Genomic DNA, 20160 nt, shown 5'->3' on the forward strand with positions numbered 1-20160 from the left:
AAATGTCTTCACAACGTACAGATAACTTATAACGACATAATCGCCTTCACAAGACAGGAAGAACGCACACTTTGTTTTTCGTCTGCTACAAATCTAGTCTTGTTGGTTGACGGAGAGAATAAAGCTTCAATCGTACCTTCATCAACAGGAATAAATGCTCAATCCGCTGTCAGTTCGCAACTGAACCTTGTTTTTTTTCTTTAACCTTTTGGTTAACATTGAAACGGCAATCCAAAAGAGTGTTTCAGCTGTTTCAAGACACAGGCTTAGCTCCTTCTTTTGAGTTGCTTTTCAGTCTAAAATGACACCGGAAGCGAACAAATTGTCGCGTATACTGTCGTCACAAAAAGACGTCATGACAAAGATACACGCAAAGCGAAAGAGACTTTAACGTCATTTACTTTTGTTCGGAATTTTCCGTCTGTTCCTAGCTTGTCAGTGAAGACCTGTAAGCTTACCCAAAACGTCTTTGTTCTCTATTCACATTGCAGCTGTGAAATAATCAGTCTTGTGTCTCGGTTGTGTAGGTACAGAGTTTGCTTCTGCAATCATTGTGTTCGTGTTGATGACGGCTTCATAAGACAAATCAGCGAATCTATCGTGAGGAAGACGTTTATGTACAAATCACCGAACCCAACCCATTTTTTGTGTGCATTTTTCTGAAGAATAAACTGCATGTGGTTAATTTCATCCGTTTAATACTTGTCGAAACGAGCCATAAGGCTTTAGAATAAAAGATTTCACGCATTGCTTGGCCATCTGATCACAGATGAGGTCGCAGTTTGTAGGTTGAATCTATGAATCGGCCAGAGATAGATCTGCATTTCTGGTACGACCTTCCAGATTATCAACAGCGGGTTCATGGTCGGAATCAAGAGGTCAAATTTGCGTGGCTCCCAATCATTTCATAAAAGATTTCCATTTTCTTGTTTCTGCGGCTGCGCAAGTTATTTTGCCTAGGTCATGGCCGAACTTTAGGCCTACGGAGAAATATTGCTGGATATTTTCTCCCTAGATTAACAGAGACAAAGAAGGGAAGTCATGCTGTATATAGAGCTTAAACAATGACCACGAATTGATTACTGGAAAATAAACCACGAGTGGGTATTTGCAGCCGCTTGGTAATTCACGAGTGTGCGGAGCACACGAGTGAATTACCAAGCGGAGTTGTCGTCATTGTTTAAAGGCATACTAACGCACTCCCGTGTTTACAAAGTGTAGTTTGCCCACAATCGATGTCAAACGCACCATAAGACCATATAATGACGATACGTCACCATGCGCGGACCATAATACATGCATTACAGCTTGTTCTAGCCTCTGAAAAAGTGAGGATGTCAACAAAGCCGCGGTGTTCTCTCCCTTGCATCAACGTTACATGTGTTGCCAAATCTATAAATAGGACGATCCAGATCAAAATGAAAATTCAAATATCTCAACATTTAAGGGGTCCTAGACCACAATATTTTGCAGGGAACTTAATTTAGTCTGTCTCCAGCTGTTGGTAAAGCAATTAGCGTGTATAGTCATCGAGTACATATGGCTTTAAGCTATTTATACAAAGAACAACACGGGTCGAACATGTAGTCATGCAGACGACATTTTGTAGGCAATTTCATTTCAGCCTAATCACTCAGAGTGTCAAATGCGCGTCATTCAAATAGTCCCTATTGTTTTACTTTATTCTTAGTCTCCGACTCGTCGGCATTATACTTGTCTCGTCTAAATATCGGACCCTATTGCTACGATTAAAACACAATAGCGTTTATATAGCTATTCTGACATTACATTCTGTGTTAAAATCATGTTTTTGTCAGCAACAAGGACCAGAATGGTCCATGTCGTTGACTGATTGCAGACGACGGTTCCCTTTCCGCATGAAGCCACGGAAATAACCGAACATTGAAAAACCCACGGACATGTATTACGGAGAAAACTCGAGATACGTCAATATGCTAGGAATCATATGACGTCATGACGTATCATGCTTGCCTACGTAGATTGTATGTTCGAAAGTCTGACTTCTGTTGTGAATTCGCGTGGTGAAGACTGCGGTAAATCTGTAGATGATAAGAGAACAAGGATTGTCTCAGAAGAAACGACTAAATGTTTCAGACCGGTAACTTCATTTCAACATTGCACTATATAATGGACGTTCTATGTGACAGGAGAGTTTGCTGATTTTGTGTTAAACATTGGAGAGATCGTCTGCTAGAATCAGAGATAGGTCGCTTTAGATTGCAGCTTCTGGAAATTTGCAAGGTTTGTTGCCTGTTAAAGAACTGGAATTTACACGTAATGTATGTCATGTACAGTAAGCAACAACAAAAACACACACAAAGCAAATGGCATCGTCTGTCGACTAGGCACAAAAACAAACCTGGCGAGGTATGCGTGTACTTTATACACGTCAGCCATTGTTGTTACAGTTTTGAGTCAACGTTGTATTCTTCCGCAACAGGGTCCAATCGTCTGGGTTTCAAATGATGTCATGTTCTAAAAATAAATTCTAGTATTGATTATGTTTTAGCCCTCTTTATTCTTACTTCGAATAATCCACGTGTGATTTTGGTGTAATCAAAGTAGTTCGTTCTAATTTCTCACTTGTCTAAAAATAATCAACTAGATTTAATCCACCCCTCGGTTGCATTGCAGGAGTTGTATAAACACTCATTACAGGGTGGTGCCGTAAGTATGGCGTGCAGGAAGACGTACATTTTGAGCAGTACATTTGGATGGCCCAAAGAAAAAGAAGTACAAACATTCATTCGCTTGTGTTTGTTTGTTTGTTTGCTTAACGCCCAGCCGACCACGAAGGGCCATATCAGGGCGGTGCTGCTTTGACATATAACGTGCACCACACACAAGACAGAAGTCGCAGCACAGGCTTCATGTCTCACCCAGTCCTAGCACTAACCCCATAATGCCAGACGCCAGGCGGAGCAGCCACTAGATTGCCAATTTTAAAGTCTTAGTGGGTTCGAACCCACGACCTCCCGATCACGGGGCGGACGCCTTACCACTAGGCCAACCGTGCCGGTTTCGCTTGTGTTGATCTTCACTAGTGGTAGTATAGTAGTGGCAGTTGCAGCCCAAAATCGTAATCGCCAGTCTACCTGGACGAACGAAAACTGATGCTCTTACTGAGGTTTTTCATTATGTCAAGGAATTGTGTTTGCTGATTTTGTGTCAAAAAACAAGAAAGGTATATACTGTGGTAACGTTTAATTATTGACAAAACAAGACGTGACGTTCACAATAATAGTTTTGTCAATAATCAAACGCTCCAACAATATACCTTTCTTGTTTTTTTAGTCTGAATTTTGGAACGTTGACAGTCTGTTGGATTTTTGCTGATTTAGTGGCCTGGTATTGGCTTTTCCGAACACGGGGTTTCTTCATTCACACACTCAAACGCACATTTCTTCACACTCAGTCATACGTAATCACACATATACATACGGGAGGATGACATCGCGCACTCGAACAACTCACAAGGCACAAAACGAATGAATATTTCAAACATTTCGCTATTAAATGAAATTATTAATCATAATCATAAAACACAATGCCTCTTTTTCACACCGAAGAAGAAAACACAGTCCGGTACTATACACACAACACTTCCATCATAATCCTTAGAACCGCTGTTCACGACACATGTCCTCGGAATAAAACACAAAAGTCACAGTATTGGAAGTTGGGATAGTCCGATATTGCCGAAGCACACCTTTCTGTCCTCTGACAAAAGTCAACATCTGCTTCCATCAGTTCTTCTGCCTTCACCACTAAAAGCCTACAATCCCAATTTCTAATAAATAAAACTAACGCATCCTAAACACAATTTTAAACAAACACTGTCGCAGTCTCCAATCCCTCTTTTCCGATTCCCAAGGTCAACCTCGGACTCTTTCATTCGAACACGGGGCAGCAAAATATTGTCATCAGTATGTTTGTTTCTCCTTTTAGGATCACCACTATAAGCTTATAGCTTATTCTTGATCCTATAAACATGCTTATTATGTATTATATCCATACATTGTTGAATAAAACACTTACAACCAACACGGGGTTGACAGCCTACGACCCCCCCTCACAGTGCATGCGTTCCTCATTGAAAACAAAGCATCGTTAGTCTTATGCAAATAAGTCCATGTGGGCTGTACCGCCAGACTATTTGACGGACACCTAAACACTACTCTTATGCAAGGAATTGGCACGTACACAGTCTGGTAGCGTACTCAATTGATAACCTACCATTGGATTTAACAACGACATTTTCCCTTGGCAAGATCAAAGATTGTCTTTTCACTGTTCTTCACAAATCAAGCCGTTTGAATACTCGCCAAAGATTTACTAACTTTCTCTCAGACACTGTTGAAGTCAGTGATTAAGCTTATCTACATTGTTTTCGTCTGTACTCATGAGGTTCTTTCTGCGCAACTGTCAGCCTGTTTTTCCTCTTCTGTCCGATTTCACAACTGTACAAGCAATTAGGCTTTCCAGAGCTTTTGGTCTGATTTGCACTCTTCCTCATAACTCACGCCGTTTGTATTCCTACGAAAAGTGTCCTTGCTTTCTCCCATACACTTTCTTTTCGAGATTAAGATTATCCAGCTTTTCTGTTGCTTCTGCCTTTCTGTCGTCTGTTTGCTCTTTCCTGACCATGTGCACAGTTACCACTGCTGCAAAAATCTGAAAGACGACCTTTGTAAGCTTCTGGGAAGAAAAGGTCACATCATGTGCTTTGAAAATTAATCAAGCTCCGTTTGTTTAGATCCGACAAAGCGAATTTGTGTGCGACGTGAAATGTCTTGTGGTAAAGAGTAAACAGCATGACGGAGAGTTTGCACTTCTTTATATGCTCAGAGTAAAATATTGACACGGTATCTTGATAGAAAGTCTCTCTGATATTACATAAAGAGACAATATGTATGGCGAAAATACAACAACAACAAAAGAGAAAGAAGATTGAACAGTTATTCTAGAAGACGAGTATAAACAAATGACAGCTGCACTTGTGCTCAAAAACGAGTCTGAGAAAACAGCGTGTCCATTTTTCACAATCATGTTAAATGTTCATAAATCACTTTTAAAATCCTCTTTACTGCAAGAAAGAGGATGGAAATGACAGAATAAACACCACACAATGATTCTATGTTGTTAAAAGAATACCTAAAAAGGCTGAAATCCCAAAACACGTTTTTAGACCAAAGTTTTTAGCCACCTCTGGCCTTAATGACTTTGTTTTCATTCGAGTCGCAATCGCTTAATCAAACAGTCGATATCTAAAGTGCCTATATTTTAGCATATTTGTATGACAGTCAACTGGTGCTGATTATGCATGTTATGTATTCACGCAAACATGACTTATGGCTACTCATCAATGCAAAACGAACACATTCTGAAGACAGAACAGAAAAATCTGTGTGGTGGCAAAGGGATCCAAAGTCTCTGATTATGCAAAGTCTCTCACGTAAGCTTGCCAAGCGAAGCAATTTCAGCCTTGATTTGAGTCATTTTCTGGAATCCCAAGGCGAAGTCTTTGACCTTCCTGTCAGGAGCTGTCATGCTGGCGTCTCTTTCTGCTTTCATCATTCTCCTGACTTCTTCACGTCTCTTTCTCACGCAGCGTTCCAGGTCATCGAACATCTCCTCGGCTTTGCTTTCCATATCTTTGAACATATCATTCACCTCGCCCATCTGCACAAAACAATCATTACTCACACAATGTGTATGATACCAAACCAAACATCGTCATCATCAGCAGGATGATGATGATGATGATGATGATGATGATGATGATGGTGATGATGATGATCATCATCATCCTCATCATCACCATCACCACCATTATCACCATCATTATCATCATCATCATCACCATCATCATCATCATCATCATCATCACCACCACCATCATCATCATCATCATCATCACCACCATCATCATCACTATCATCATCAGCAGCATCATCAGCGTCAGCATCAGCGGCGGCAACAGCAGCATCCAATGGGCAGAATATACCTGCGCAGTTTCAGCGGCACAGACGAAACACTGCCTATTATTTATGCCGCGATAGGGATTATGACGAGTACTTGGCCTGTTTTCCTTTCATGCAACGTGTAACGAGCTGGGATAATCTGCAGTGCGTCGTCTGTCCTGCTGAAGTTACATAGATGAGCGGAGCCCCTTAGGTAGCTTAGTTTCAGCTTCACCAAAGACGTCAAAGATGACAGTCCTCCCACCATACTGATCAAATTACAGGGGAGATCCAGTGTCTTCAGAGAAACCAGTCAACAACAAATCAATAACAGCAGCATCACAAGCAGCAGCAGCAGCAGCAGCATTCTCTAAAGGGAGCTAACCCTCCGACGAACTGTCTCAAATCGCATCAAAAGCAGTACATTTCAGTTTAAGGCTGGAAATAATGACATCCCACAACGGGAATACAACCCCCAGCAACGGGCTGTAATTATTTCACTACACCTGTTCTGAAGGCGGAGAGGGACACCAAAATCCTGGCACCCGAGAGAATAAGAACGGAAATGAGCGAGACATACACAAGACATAATACCTTACTAAAAAGCCATGCGTAAGTACTCTTACAGTAAGATTAGGATTTGACCCAATTTTGAATACAAAGAATACCTTTTTGTTAAAAAAAGCTGACAAAATGTAGAATAAATAGGGAAAGAAAACTCTCTCATTACCATGGACTGAGACTAGTGTTTTAAATCCACAGAGACTCGGCGTGTTACCTCTACCAATAATAATCTCCTCTGCCAGATGCAATGATAAAGTCGAAGAATTAATTATTAGGATTTGACAAAACTGTGGTATAAAAAGAATCTGACAAAATGTAAAATAAAGTCATTGAATATACCTGTATAGCCTTTGCCAGTTCACTGTCCTCCAATCTCCTCCTCGCAAGGTGACTGTTCTCCGATCGTTGGGCCTCGTGTCCACGACGTCTTTTCTTCTCTGCAGCGACGTATGGAGGTAGACTGTCGACAAACTGTTCAAACGGTTGTTGTCGATGAGACCGAGGAAATATATTCGTGCGACATACCGGGCAGCCCGCCCCAGCCCCTCGCGCGCGGAGCCACGAGAGAACACATGTCTTGCAAATGATATGCAGGCATTGCAGTATCTTGGGCTCTCGATACTCCCCACGGCAGACAGAGCATTCATGGTCCATTGAGTTGCTTCTGGTGAGGCGAGAAGCCGCCATGTTGTTTACCTGCACGGACACAGCAAAGATAGCAATGAGTTTCCTTGGAGTTCTGCTCTGCATTAAGCCCCTCTTGCCGAATATGTGACCAGCAATGCAAGGAAGGTAATCATATCATTATGTTGAGGTCCCTGAACGCGTGATTGAACATTCAGCCAATCCACTGTACTGGGCACAACATTCAGCCAATCCACTGTACTGGGCACAACATTCAGCCAATCCACTGTACTGGGCACAACATTAAAAGCTCTAGCTTCCACTCCATCCCCCCTCGCCCCCCACCCCCCCCCCCCCCGGCTTTTTGTTATAGTTTTGTTTGTTTTTATGTTTATGTTTTTTGCTTGTTTACCTGGACATGATTCAACTGCGACCTTGACATTTGACGATGGCCAACCCAATTTTGATCATGTCTAGAGGACATCACACTTTCCAAGTACGAGAAATGTTAACGCGCTGGCGGTCACATGGCCCCATCAACTTAAAATACATGCACATCCATATCGGGCCAGGCTTTTGCACGGGATAGGACCATCCCTCCACTTCTACCTTCCGACACACATACCAAGAATCAACACCCTGGCGGCTTGCTGTGTCAGTGAGTTAGATTTCATGATAAGTTAATTTCTTGAAACGCCACAAGTGGCTTTTTATAAAACTAACTCATCATAAAGTTTCCTTTGTGAGTAGAGAACACCCACGCTGTTCATGTTTGGTATCCGTCGCGATATAACCTTCGTGGTTGAAAACGACGTTAAACACCAAATAAAGTAAAGTAAATGTTTAGTATGTGACCAAGTGGATGATGGTTTTACCCCATGTACAAGCCTGGCCAGATATGAGATTGCGAGCCGAACTGTTCACATTTTGTTTGTTTGTTTGTTTGTTTGCTTAACGCCCAGCCGACCACGAAGGGTGATATCAGGGCGGTGCTGCTTTGACATAATTATAACGTGCGCCACACACAAGACAGAAGTCACAGCACAGGCTTCATGTCTCACCCAGTCACATTATTCTGACACCGGACCAACCCGTTCTAGCACTAACCCCATAATGCCAGACGCCACTATAGATTGCCAATTTTAAAGTCTTATGTATGACCCGGCCGGGGTTCGAACCCACGACCTCCCGATCACGGGGCGGACGCCTTACCACTAGGCCAACCGTGCCGGTAACTGTTCACAAGGGAAGGAGTGTGCCTGTAAGCAATCCAAAGCAACACTTGGAACAAACAAGAAAACGGTAAAGTTCCGATCGTTATTACACAAGAAGGACAAGAATAATCTACATGTGTTTTTACTGAATTTCGTTTACCGGACTTGGTAGCTTTTTCTAAGCCTGTAACGATGTCTTGAAACAATTTTGCTACAGAGGACATATCACGCAGGGCTCACTTCAGTGGTTTTAACAGCACAGCAATAACAGTGACATGTCTGCAGTGAACACGCGTAAAAATGTCCCCCCTGTAATACGATACTCTCAATAAAAAGGTATTAAAAGCTATAAACAACACTCGATATGTCACGTTGCAACGCGATCGAGGATTGCTCATCAGTACTTCCGAGAAACAGGTATGTCGTAGATCGATCTCCAGCAGTGAAAAAGGACCCTCCGCACTTTCTGTTTCGTGCTGTAGGCGTAATTATATTTATTCTTTCAGCTTTACTTCAGTGCTGTGTCGAATAGTTATAATGCTAGCTGCAGACCAGCCTACTGTTTACTCTACTTTCGTGTTGTATCGCTAGTTACGCTACCTGCAGTGTCCTATCTACTCTACTTTCGTGTTGTATCGCTAGTTACGCTACCTGCAGTGTCCTATCTACTCTACTTTCGTGTTGTATCGCTAGTTACGCTACCTTCAGTGTTCTATCTACTCTAGTTTGGTGTTGTATTGCTAGTTACGCAACCTTCAGTGTTCTATCTACTCTACTTTCGTGTTGAACCGCTAGTTACGCTACCTTCTGTATTCTATCTACTCTTCTTTCGTGTTGTATCGCTAGTTATGCTACCTTCAATGTTCTATCTACTCTACTTTCGTGTTGTATCGCTAGTTACGCAACATGCAGTGTTCTATCTACTCTAAGTTCGTGTTGTTTCGCTTCCGTGCTGTGTTTCGTGTTACTCAGTTTACTGGGCTCATCTTTACTTTCGTGCTGTATCTCGACTTACTCCATACAACCGTTTACTTTTTGTTTCTACCAGTCACAGTACTCTTTTTAACTTTCCTTTCGGGCTGTTTCTCCAAGTAACTCTACTTTCGTTTTGTATCTCTTGCTCCAGTCAACTGTACTTTAGTGGACCGTATCTCTATACACTACTCTACAATCTACGTTTTACTCTGCTTTCGTTTTGTATCTCTTACTCTGGTCAACTGTACTATTACTATTAGTAGACCGTATATCTATACTCTACAGTCTAATTCCTCCACTCTTCTTTTCTGCAGTATCTCTCGTTACTCTCCTCCGGCTATACTCTAACCTCAGTCGATCCACTCTTCTTTTGTACTGTAATTCTAAATTTAGTTACTCCTCTGTTATGTTGGCGTTCTACGCGTCTATCAGGAAGCAAACTGACACTAGTTAACACACTGAGTTCCCCCAAAAGCGGCGTGGGGCTGCCTGCCTGAATGGTGGGGTCAAAACGGCCATAGCCTACGCGTAAAAACCCACTCGTGCAAAACCATGAGTGAACGGAGTGGGAGTTTTAGCCCCTGAACGAAGAAAAAGAAGAAGAAGAGAAGAACACACTGAGTTTCTGCTCTGTGTTCCTAATTTCACTACACTGTGCTTGGATGGTGCGACACCCACCCCTTGTGCACTTACCTGATTTTCAAGATGTAATTGTTTCCGAATCCACTGTGCGTGATATGCATACAGCTCACACTATCATTCCCACAGAAGTAAACTTGAGTCACAGCCAAGAAGGAACGAGCAGTCATTCTGTATCATCAGTTCGAGGTAAATAGGTCATTTGCATCTGTCCTTCACCGCTGGGTCTCTTTTCCAGTGTGGTTTATTCTTGAAAGTGTCGTAAACAAAACTGCTCTGTACATGCAGTGCTTGCATTGCACAGCCGCTGCAGCGAAGACAGGTAGACGAATCCCGGGAAATAACTGCGTCGGGGTTTTGAAGGGCTGTGGTGGTCGAGTTGTCGCCACCTGACACTGATACTATATGATGAGGTAAGTCGACATGACGGCAGTAAATCGCAATCGATAATCAGTGGCGGATTTAGGAGGGGGTTAAGGGGGCCCGTCCCCCCCCCCCCCCCTTCAGGGAAAAAAAGAGAAGAGAGAGAGAGAGAGAGAGAGAGAGAGAGAGAGAGAGAGAGAGAGAGAGAGAGAGAGAGAGACAGATCTAGAGAGAGATGATTACATGACAGTTTCTGAGCTCAGGTGGCCCCAGATTGCAGCATTTTGCGTCCTTAAAAAAAACAAGAGGCGAAGCCTTCAAGGCTCCCGTAAGAAATCAACAAACAGTAACATAACACAAACTCACTCACTCCGTAACACACACACACAAACACACACACACACACACACACACACGCACACACACACACACACAGTTAAAACTAACGCATCATATCAACTCCATGTATAATTTTCAAAAGAAGGCAAACAGATAAAATGACTAGGGTAATAGGTTAGGTACCTGCCATGTGGGCACTTTTTCCACTGCTGTCCTCAGTCCTATACTTTTCATCAAGACTTGTCACCATGCCGAGTAGATCTAAATTCGGAAGTCTTCATGTGGCTGAGGCATATATCTGACATAGCGTCGATCTTGTTGTAGGTTAACCTCCTTTCTGAAACAAATGGCAAAATGCGATTAGTTATGATGACTACAACCTACACAAATATAAACAGTGTTTTGAAACAGAATAGTCAGGTTATACAAGCCACTTTACCTATGCAGCATGGTAACCCTACAATATGCGAAACATGTCGACTGCAGCAGCCTGATTCTTAAAATAATTCTGACGGTCAACACAGCCAGAAATGCCAACAAAGACAAGAAAGCTGTGGCAAGGTAAGCTTACCAAACGTTACATAGCGAATCATATGATAGTGCGTAAACAGCAAACAGTAGATCTACAATCAAAGAGAGGATCGAGTCTGGAATGAAACGCGATACAGATCTAGCATTCAAAAACTGTCTTTCACGTTCAAGGAAGTTGTTGCAAAGTACTTAAGACTTACTAAATTGTACAGACAAAACCATGACAGTGCATGTTTTGAATCTGAGGAAAAAATCGTGATCATTTTGACTTTGAGAACAGATTCATTCCGTTTCCTTATATCTGCATGTTCAAAAATGGTGGACAGTTTTTTTCGGGCAGAGTAAACTTAACTTGAGACTCTACTGCAAGTCTTGAAATTCACATAAATCGAACCACGAGCAAAGACATCCAAACATTACAGGCACTTTAGATCAACTCATTTCACTAGAGGTGACTGCCTAGCACTGTGTTTGACATCCGTGTCTGCTGAAATAAAAAGAAATTAAAACAAAACGGATTAACAGTAGGTGACACGTTATCAGAGTGGGAGACACTAGATCTGTCTCTGAACTTACCGGGATACGGCTGCAAGATCGACACTGACTGCCGCGCTTTCGACAGCTCTTCCTCGCGTGGACATTGGAAACACGCTGTGCAGATCAAATTGTAGGAAATCTCCCTTTGGTATCTTCTTTATTTACTTTTCTGGAGCTTAGAAACCGAACAACATGAAATCGTCTTCCCCGGCGAATCGGCGAGGTGAGAACTGGACCACAATCCTTCGCGCGACCCCTGACCTGATCTTGACACCTGACCTGCCGTCTACATGCCAAACACGACACAAATCAGTCAACTGCTTGTACCCCTTCAAAACCCCCCACCACCCGTTTTCTTTGGATACACGCTTTAACTACACACATGCCGACACAATGTTGATCATTGCTTCAATAATTTGAAGATGGTGCTTGAAAATTAACCACGTGAAATGAGTATTTCGGTGTTTAGCCAAAAATGTTAAAGTTTCTACCACAGACATACACACATACATACATACATACGCACGCACGCACGCACAGACAGACAAAGTTTACCATCGCATAGGCTACACTTACGTGAGCCAAAAATCCGATCGTATCGAGCGGGCATTGCATAAATTAGATTCGACTTGAGGTGATGCCTCCCGAGTTTGAAAAGCACGCACATTGATCGGATGTCATTATTCACAGGGATGCCATGATCGATTGCATTCACTGGTCAGTGAAGCATTTTAAAAAATGTGTGTCTGGGTAAAAATCGAACATTGTCTTGTCTACTGATTTGCCGTAAACTCTCCGGGATGCGAAAATGTATCTTCAAAGCTTACGTGTAATAACGTACGATAAAGTAGAATAACACCATGCAACTCCATGATAACGCCTATAGATACATCACCCAGATTTATCCTCGCTGCGACAGAATGTTGAAGTACAATACAGAGATAAACACACACACACATACACACACACACACACACACACACACACACTTACACTAACACACACACATACACTCACACTAACACACACACACGCACGCACGCGCGCACGAAACACTCATACACATGCACGCACGCACGCACGCACGCACACACACACACACACACACACACACACACACACACACACACACACACACACAGACACACACACACGCACGCAGTCAGAGTCACGACTGATTTCGGTGACACGTTTGTTGGGCGCCTTTCACAAATTGCAACGTAATGCGCCTGTGCTGGCAGCCGCATTGCGGAAAGGTTGTGGCAGACCTTCACGAAATTCACGTGGAAACCGTGCGGGTATCGGGTGATTTCGCTCACCGTTTAGATCACGTGTTCCAAGCATACTATAGGTGTGTTTGGTAGGCGACCAGTGATTGGTCAGGAAGATCGCTTGGTTTGGGGAAGCGACTGCCGATTGGTCAGGGAGATCACATGGTCTTTCTTTCTTTTCTACAAGCTGGGCAGACGACAGGTCTGGTGTTTGCTCCGTGACTAAGATTTGGGGGATTCCACGCGTTGCAAGACTGGTTTAGGTCGACCAACGGACTTCTGGCGTCAGTGCAGAACGCAGAAGGCTTAGGACGTGAGGGGGCTACATACTTTCGCTGACGAGCGGGAGCCAAATATTCAAGCGGTTTGCTTGGGAGAGCTGCGTTCCACGAGCTATTGAGGTAATTTAGACGTTACTTTAGTCTTTACGTTGGTGACCGGTCAATGTTTGTGAAATGTAAACTGTGTTTTGTTTCTCCATGATAGCGTATAACTTGCTCATTATAACCCTAAATTGTAATCTGTATAATATTATGGTTTTTGCAGATATGGAGAGGCGGAGAAAATGTCTTGATTTGTTATTAAAAGTCTATCCTTGCAGGTACCACGTGCTCGCTGAAGGGGGAAGTTAGATATGTCACGTTTAAAGGTGGTAAAAGGGGGATTGTTGGCATGGTCACTGCACCAATTGCTCTTGTTTCAGCTTGTTGCTGGTTGTTGCTGGAGGTGTTGCTGGACGTTTGCTACCTGGCTGCTACCTGTTTGCTGTTGAAAACGGGCTACACTGTTGCTGTCCTTTGCTGTACGGGCGACACAGTGTGTGGACGGTGGAGGGGCGCCTGCTATGTGTTAGCAAAAGACCCCCCGGCGTACGAAACAACGACGAGAGGCCGACCGTCATCGAATCACCCGACGATCTCTTCAGGATTGGATTCGACAGTGTTGATATGGCTGAATTGGGTCTCGGGGATTTTCTTCCTGAAGAATCCTAGGATCGCCCGGGGCTGTCGCTGAAAGGTAGACGTGATGTACCAGACGAGTTGCTGTGTGCTACACATGGCCGATTGTCAGCAGCTACACATGACAACAATGGCCCTGATTGGTCAGCGCCCTCAGGTGAACCAAGCGCGGATTGGATAATAGCGTGCGGGGCGAATGTGTCGTATGGAGATGGCGAAGAGAAACAGAAAAACACGACGCGTGCTAGAACTATCGAAAAACAGACTCGTGGTGATGTCGGTAACAATGAACGGAGTTACAAGGAACGTTCCGTATCTCTGTCATTGCCTATAGAGAGGAGAAGTGCTGAAGTGAGTGCAGGCATTACGACCTGTGTGCGTACAGCGAGACATGTGGATACAGTTCTTGACCTTGGCAGGACACGTGTTGATGGTGTGTGTGGCAGTGACAACGTAACTGAAGTTGGTATTACGAATGGAGCGAGTGAGAGAGAGAGAGAAAACGCCCTGTCTGAGCGGGAGAATGAGATTGAGATTGAGAATGGCAGTGACAACGTAACTGAAGTTGGTATTACGAATGGAGCGACTGAGAGAGAGAGAGAAAACGCCCTGTCTGAGCGGGAGAATGAGATTGAGATTGAGAATGGGAATGGGAATGTGAGTGAGAATGAGAATGAGAAGGAGGATGGGAGCGAATCTGAGAGTAACAACTCAGAAAGGGTGAGTGAGCCAGTGTGTCAAAAAGAACGTATGCGTTTCGTATCGTTAAATGTTGGTGGATTGTTGTCAAAATTGAAATATCCAGAATTCAACGAGCTGTTCTTGTGTAACGATATTATATGCCTGTCCGAAACCAAGCTAGATGATTTTGATTCCTGTGAAGTTGAAGGTTTTACTTGTTTTAAGAAAAACAGATTGATATGTAAACGAAAGTCGGGTGGGGTTGCAGTTTATATCAGGGACGAGCTCTGTAAACACATTAAAATTGTAGAAGACATTAAATTAAAAACAAGAATTGAAGAAAGTGCCAACAGTAAATACAGGTTTGTGAACTTCCCAGTATTTCAAGATGGTATTTTTATTGAGCTGTCTGAACATGTAGGTCAGCAGATGATTGAAAGGTTATTGTTGTGTGTGGTATATATGCCACCAGAAGGCTCACCCTATGTCAGACCCAGTGCTTACCAAGAGTTAGAAGAAACACTATCATATTTGAATGCAGAAAACGTTGTCATGATTGGAGATTTTAATGCTAGAAGTGGATATGCAAGAGACTATTTGGAAGACTGTGCTATTATGAATGAATTAACTGATGAAGTATCAACAGTGCAGATGATGGACATGTTTGGAATTATAAAAGAGAGGTGCTCAATGGACCATGTTATGAACAATTTTGGCCGCAGTTTTATTGACTTTTGTATTAGTCAACGATTATTAGTAGTGAACGGCAGAATGGGAGAGGACGCAAGATTGGGTCGAGTAACTTGTAATAATGTGAGTTTGGTAGATTATGTACTAGCTACGCCAAATGTTTTTCCGTCATTTTCAAAATTTCAAGTATGTGACTATAATGAATGTTTATCTGATGTCCATTGTCCTATATTTTTTGCCCTGTCAGATATCCTAATGGACAATGAACACGTTAAGAATGAAACTGAAAGCAATTATAACACTAGCAGTGTGTTGAAACCAATATGGAAAGTAGGAGCAAATCAGAATTTTGTAGATGAAATTGATGATAATAAAGTATTATTAGTGGAAGGGATATTAGTTTCCCTAATTGGTAGCGTAGAGGATGTAACTCAGGACCAGATCGATAATGTAATGAAACAAATAGAAGGAATTCTATCCGAAGCTGCCAATAAATTGAACATGCTTAGAAAGAATAAGCAGAAGAAAAAAATAAATACATGTAGCAGTAACGATGCACATAGCGGAGTTAAGAAAATTTGGTTTGATAACGAATGTAAACAGACGAGAAGGAAATATAGAAAAATAAAGAGAAAATTTAAAGCCCAACCAAATAACAGAGAGATCATACAAGATAAGGCCCAAGCATTCAAGGATTATAAGGGAACACTGAGTAAAAGTTATAATAGTTATTTAAAGCAACTACATAAGAAAATTCGAACAATGAAGTCTTCTGACCCCAGCAGTTATTGGAAATTGATAAGTGGATGTGACCAGCAGAAGAAACAAGCGATGCATGATATATCCCGTGAGGTATTTGTAAAACATTTTGAAAAACTTAGTAATGTATCTGAGCACGACTTGATTGATGTGCAAGATGATGTGCTTGATGACACAGACCTTATGAATGAACAATTGAATGTTGATATTACAAAGGAGGAGGTGATGATATGTGTAAACAATTTAAAGAATAACAAAGCTTGCGGATACGATGGTATTATAAACGAGTTTTTGAAATATTCCTCACCAAAACTATTAACTATTGTAACACGTGTATTTAATTTGATATTGCATACTGGGAAAATGCCTAAAGCTTGGACAGTGGGGTATATAAGCCCAATCTTTAAAGGTAAAGGCTCAACAGCCGACCCTGATAATTATAGAGGAATCAGTGTACTAAGTTGTTTTGGAAAACTTTTTACAAGTGTGATAAATAAAAGATTGCATGCATTTCTGGATGACAATTCTGTGATCGGCAACGAACAAGCTGGTTTCCGAAAAGGCCACTCTACTGTAGACCACATTTTTGCACTACATTGTCTTATTGATATATTTTTACAACAAAAGAAAAAGTTATATTGTGCTTTCATTGATCTGCGTAAAGCTTTTGATTCTGTGCAACGCAATCTCCTGTGGCAGAAGCTGATGCAACGGAATATTAATGGTAAGGTATTGAATGTAATTAAGGACATGTATGATAAGGCAAAATTGTGCGTGAAGGTGAACAGTGTATTCTCCGAGACGTTCACCTCAAACATCGGGCTTCTTCAGGGCGAAAATTTATCACCGATTCTTTTCTCACTATTTTTAAACGACCTGAAGCAGTTTTTGATTGAATATGATGTCAGCCTAGAGTTGCCCCTAAAAAGAGCCCAAGAAATAGATGTTGAACGCATTAATGACTATATGTATTTGTTCCTGTTAATATATGCTGATGATACTGCTATACTCGCCGAAACACCTGGAGAAATGCAAAAAGCCCTGGATGGACTAGATCGTTATTGTAAGAACTGGGGACTAAGCATAAATATTGAAAAGACAAAAATAGTTGTTTTTTCGCGGGGGAAAATACGGAATATCCCAAATTTTGTCTTGAATGGAGTACCTGTCCAAGTAGTTTGGGACTATGTGTACTTAGGTGTACTATTTAATTATAATAACAAATTTCATAATGCCATGAAACGTCAATGTTTGATTGGTAACCGTGCAATGTTCTCGTTAATTCGAAAATGTAGAAAACTAAATTTACCAATTGATGTGCAATTGGATCTTTTTGAGAAGTGTGTACATCCAATTTTGTTGTATGGTTGTGAGGTGTGGGGATATGATTCATTAGACATATTGTCAAGGTTTCAATTGCGATTTTTAAAAATGCTTCTTGATGTATATAAAACTACACCCACTTGTATGGTTTACGGAGAGCTTGGTCGTTATCCAATTAGAATTGAGGTACAATGTCAGTTACTGGTTTATTGGTATAAACTGATGAAAGAAATGAACGATGGTGCGAATAAGATGTCTTGTTTAATGTTAAAACTACATTTGAAGTTGTACCATGTACAAAACGTTAAATTGCCCTGGCTGTCGCATGTCAATACTATGTTAAATAAGTTGGGTCTATCATATTTATGGACAACTCAGAGTCTTGCCGTCTCAGGTTTTAAAAACGTTGTAAAACAAAGGCTAAGAGATCAATTCCTGCAGGAATGGAACACTGACGTGAATGCCAACAGCTTGTGTTTTAATTACAGAATATATAAAAAGGATTTTTGTCTGGAAAGGTATTTGCTTTGGTTGCCTAGGAAACTCCAAGTTAAACTAGCAAAATTTAGAACAAGCAATCATAAGTTGCCAATACATCAGCACAGATTTTTTAATGTTCCTAGAAATGAAAGATTGTGTGACATGTGCGATAAAAATGAATTAGGTGATGAGTTTCACTATTTGTTCAGTTGTACCGACGAAAGTATAGTGTCTGAAAGAAGAACATTAATTAGTCCTTATTACCGATCTCACCCAAATTGTTTAAAATATGAACAGCTAATGAATTGTAAATCTAAGATAAAACTAATGAAGCTAGCAAGATTTGTAGCCCATGTTATGATCTTAGTATGTTAGCGTTATATCTAGTTTCTTTATTGGTATGTATATATGTAATACATGCTTTTGTTTTGTGTTTTTACAAAAGATGCATGGCATAATGGTATTGCCAATTTACTTCAGCTGTATATTATCGTTGTCTGCTTAATGTATACATATTATCTGCCTGATTTCTTACCTGATTTTGTTAAACCTATTTTTCTTTTTGTTTGCATGTATGGAAGTGTATATTGCCAATTTAATTTGGTCGTATAGTAATGTTGTATTTGTCCGCTCAATTTATATACATATATTAACTGTCTGATTTGTTACCTTTTTTTTGTTAAAGTTATATCTTTGTTTCAAAGCCCTCTGGGCCCAAAACAATAAATAAAATACTTGAAATACTTGAATACTTGGTTGCTGTTCTACGGCTGTTACTACTGTTGCTCCAACTTTCACCTGTATGCTCCACTGCGTTTCATCGAATGGACCCTGGCTACACCGAGAGTTGAGTGCACCCATGCGTAAACGCCCCCCCCCCCCCCCCACCTTGTCATCTTTCTAACCCTTTATGAAGAACTTTGAGTTGTGACAACGTGGAGTGTTAACGCCTGTCAGTACAGGCAGACTTTTTACAGAGCAGCTAAGTGTTTTCTAACTTTACACGGTTCAGCGTGTTCTTATTATTTCATAAACTTTAACTGGCTTTTTGTCAGTTATTTTTGTTTTACGACTTGGTCGTAAAAACACTTTTGGCTTCACGAGAAGAGGGAGGTGGAGAGTTAGTGTACATAAACAGACGTCTAGAACTTTTACTTTTGTTGTTTCTAACTTTTTTGTGACTGTGAGAGTGGATTGTGGTGTGGTTAGTCAGTTAGCAGTAATTGACCGTTTTAGGTCAATCATTTGACCATATAAAACGTGACACGCGCACACTAACATACACGCGCACGCAGGCAACACAAATACACACACATAGGTTACCGTTTTCTGCAAGTTGGCCGATATAACAAGTAAGCCTACTGTACACGCAATGTATTCCTCTCTCAGATTCAGCCTTGTCCCTGATTCAGATGGTGACAAAATTATCACCTAAACTGACCCCAGGGAGACTGTCCGCTTACCTGTGTTTCGGTAATGGCTCGTACGACAGTCGCAGTTTTCAATTGCTTCGTGAGTCTTTGTTTCGTGACCAGTACTCTTGATGTTGGTACCGTTATGTGCCAAAGACAGCTCACGTAATCTCAACCTAAGGGGATGGTAAAGTAAACTAATAAGCTACGTACGTATGAAAGTCACAGTGTGCTATTGCTTCGTGAGTCTTTGTTTTCTGACCAGTACTCTTGGGTTTGGTACCGTTGGGTCAGTTCTTGGTCAGTTGATTATCTGCTAGAGGAATTAGATATCGGCAAAATATTAAATATGGCTGCATTTTCCATTTTCCAAAATATCATCATCGTTTCATATCAATTGCGTTCTGATCACTTGTGTGTGACAGGGGAGGCTACCGCTCCTTTTACAGCAGACTCTGCACCCGAGTTGTTGGCCTTTAAGTCAACACCGGTGGATTGTATGTTCTTGGAAACCTTCGGGTTTGCATAACAGTTTTTCTAGAGCTAAGAAATTAGCCCTAACATTTTCAATCCTGTTTGATTGCACTTCGCCTTCCGAGGTGATCGTAGTGTTTCGGCACTCGGTTACATCTGGCGCTTGCGAGCAGGGATGGGACTCGGCATGATGATTATGTTCAGGTAATGGCATAATATGACCACTGAACATTTTCGTGCTGTTCCCATTCTGCGAACTTGGGATAAACAGTGGTCCCCCGGTTCGGGACGAGGTTCATTCAAACGGGGGCGATTGTGACAGGGGAGGCTACCGCTCCTTT

The 20160-nt window shown here is 41.7% G+C and overlaps 1 protein-coding gene across 1 annotated transcript; it reads right to left on the reverse strand.

Moving 5' to 3' along the window:
• Positions 1-3512: 3512 nt before the first annotated feature.
• LOC138958188 (E3 ubiquitin-protein ligase TRIM39-like) lies at positions 3513-10327 on the reverse strand. Its single transcript, XM_070329275.1, has 3 exons — positions 10055-10327; positions 6888-7244; positions 3513-5703 (listed from the first exon to the last, which is right to left on the reverse strand). Exons 2-3 carry the CDS (start codon positions 7233-7235, stop codon positions 5473-5475), a joined length of 579 nt encoding a protein of 192 aa, XP_070185376.1. The 5' UTR covers positions 7236-7244; positions 10055-10327; the 3' UTR covers positions 3513-5472.
• Positions 10328-20160: the final 9833 nt, after the last annotated feature.

Source organism: Littorina saxatilis, linkage group LG2 (genome assembly GCF_037325665.1).
Source record: "Littorina saxatilis isolate snail1 linkage group LG2, US_GU_Lsax_2.0, whole genome shotgun sequence".
Classification (NCBI taxonomy): domain Eukaryota; kingdom Metazoa; phylum Mollusca; class Gastropoda; order Littorinimorpha; family Littorinidae; genus Littorina; species Littorina saxatilis.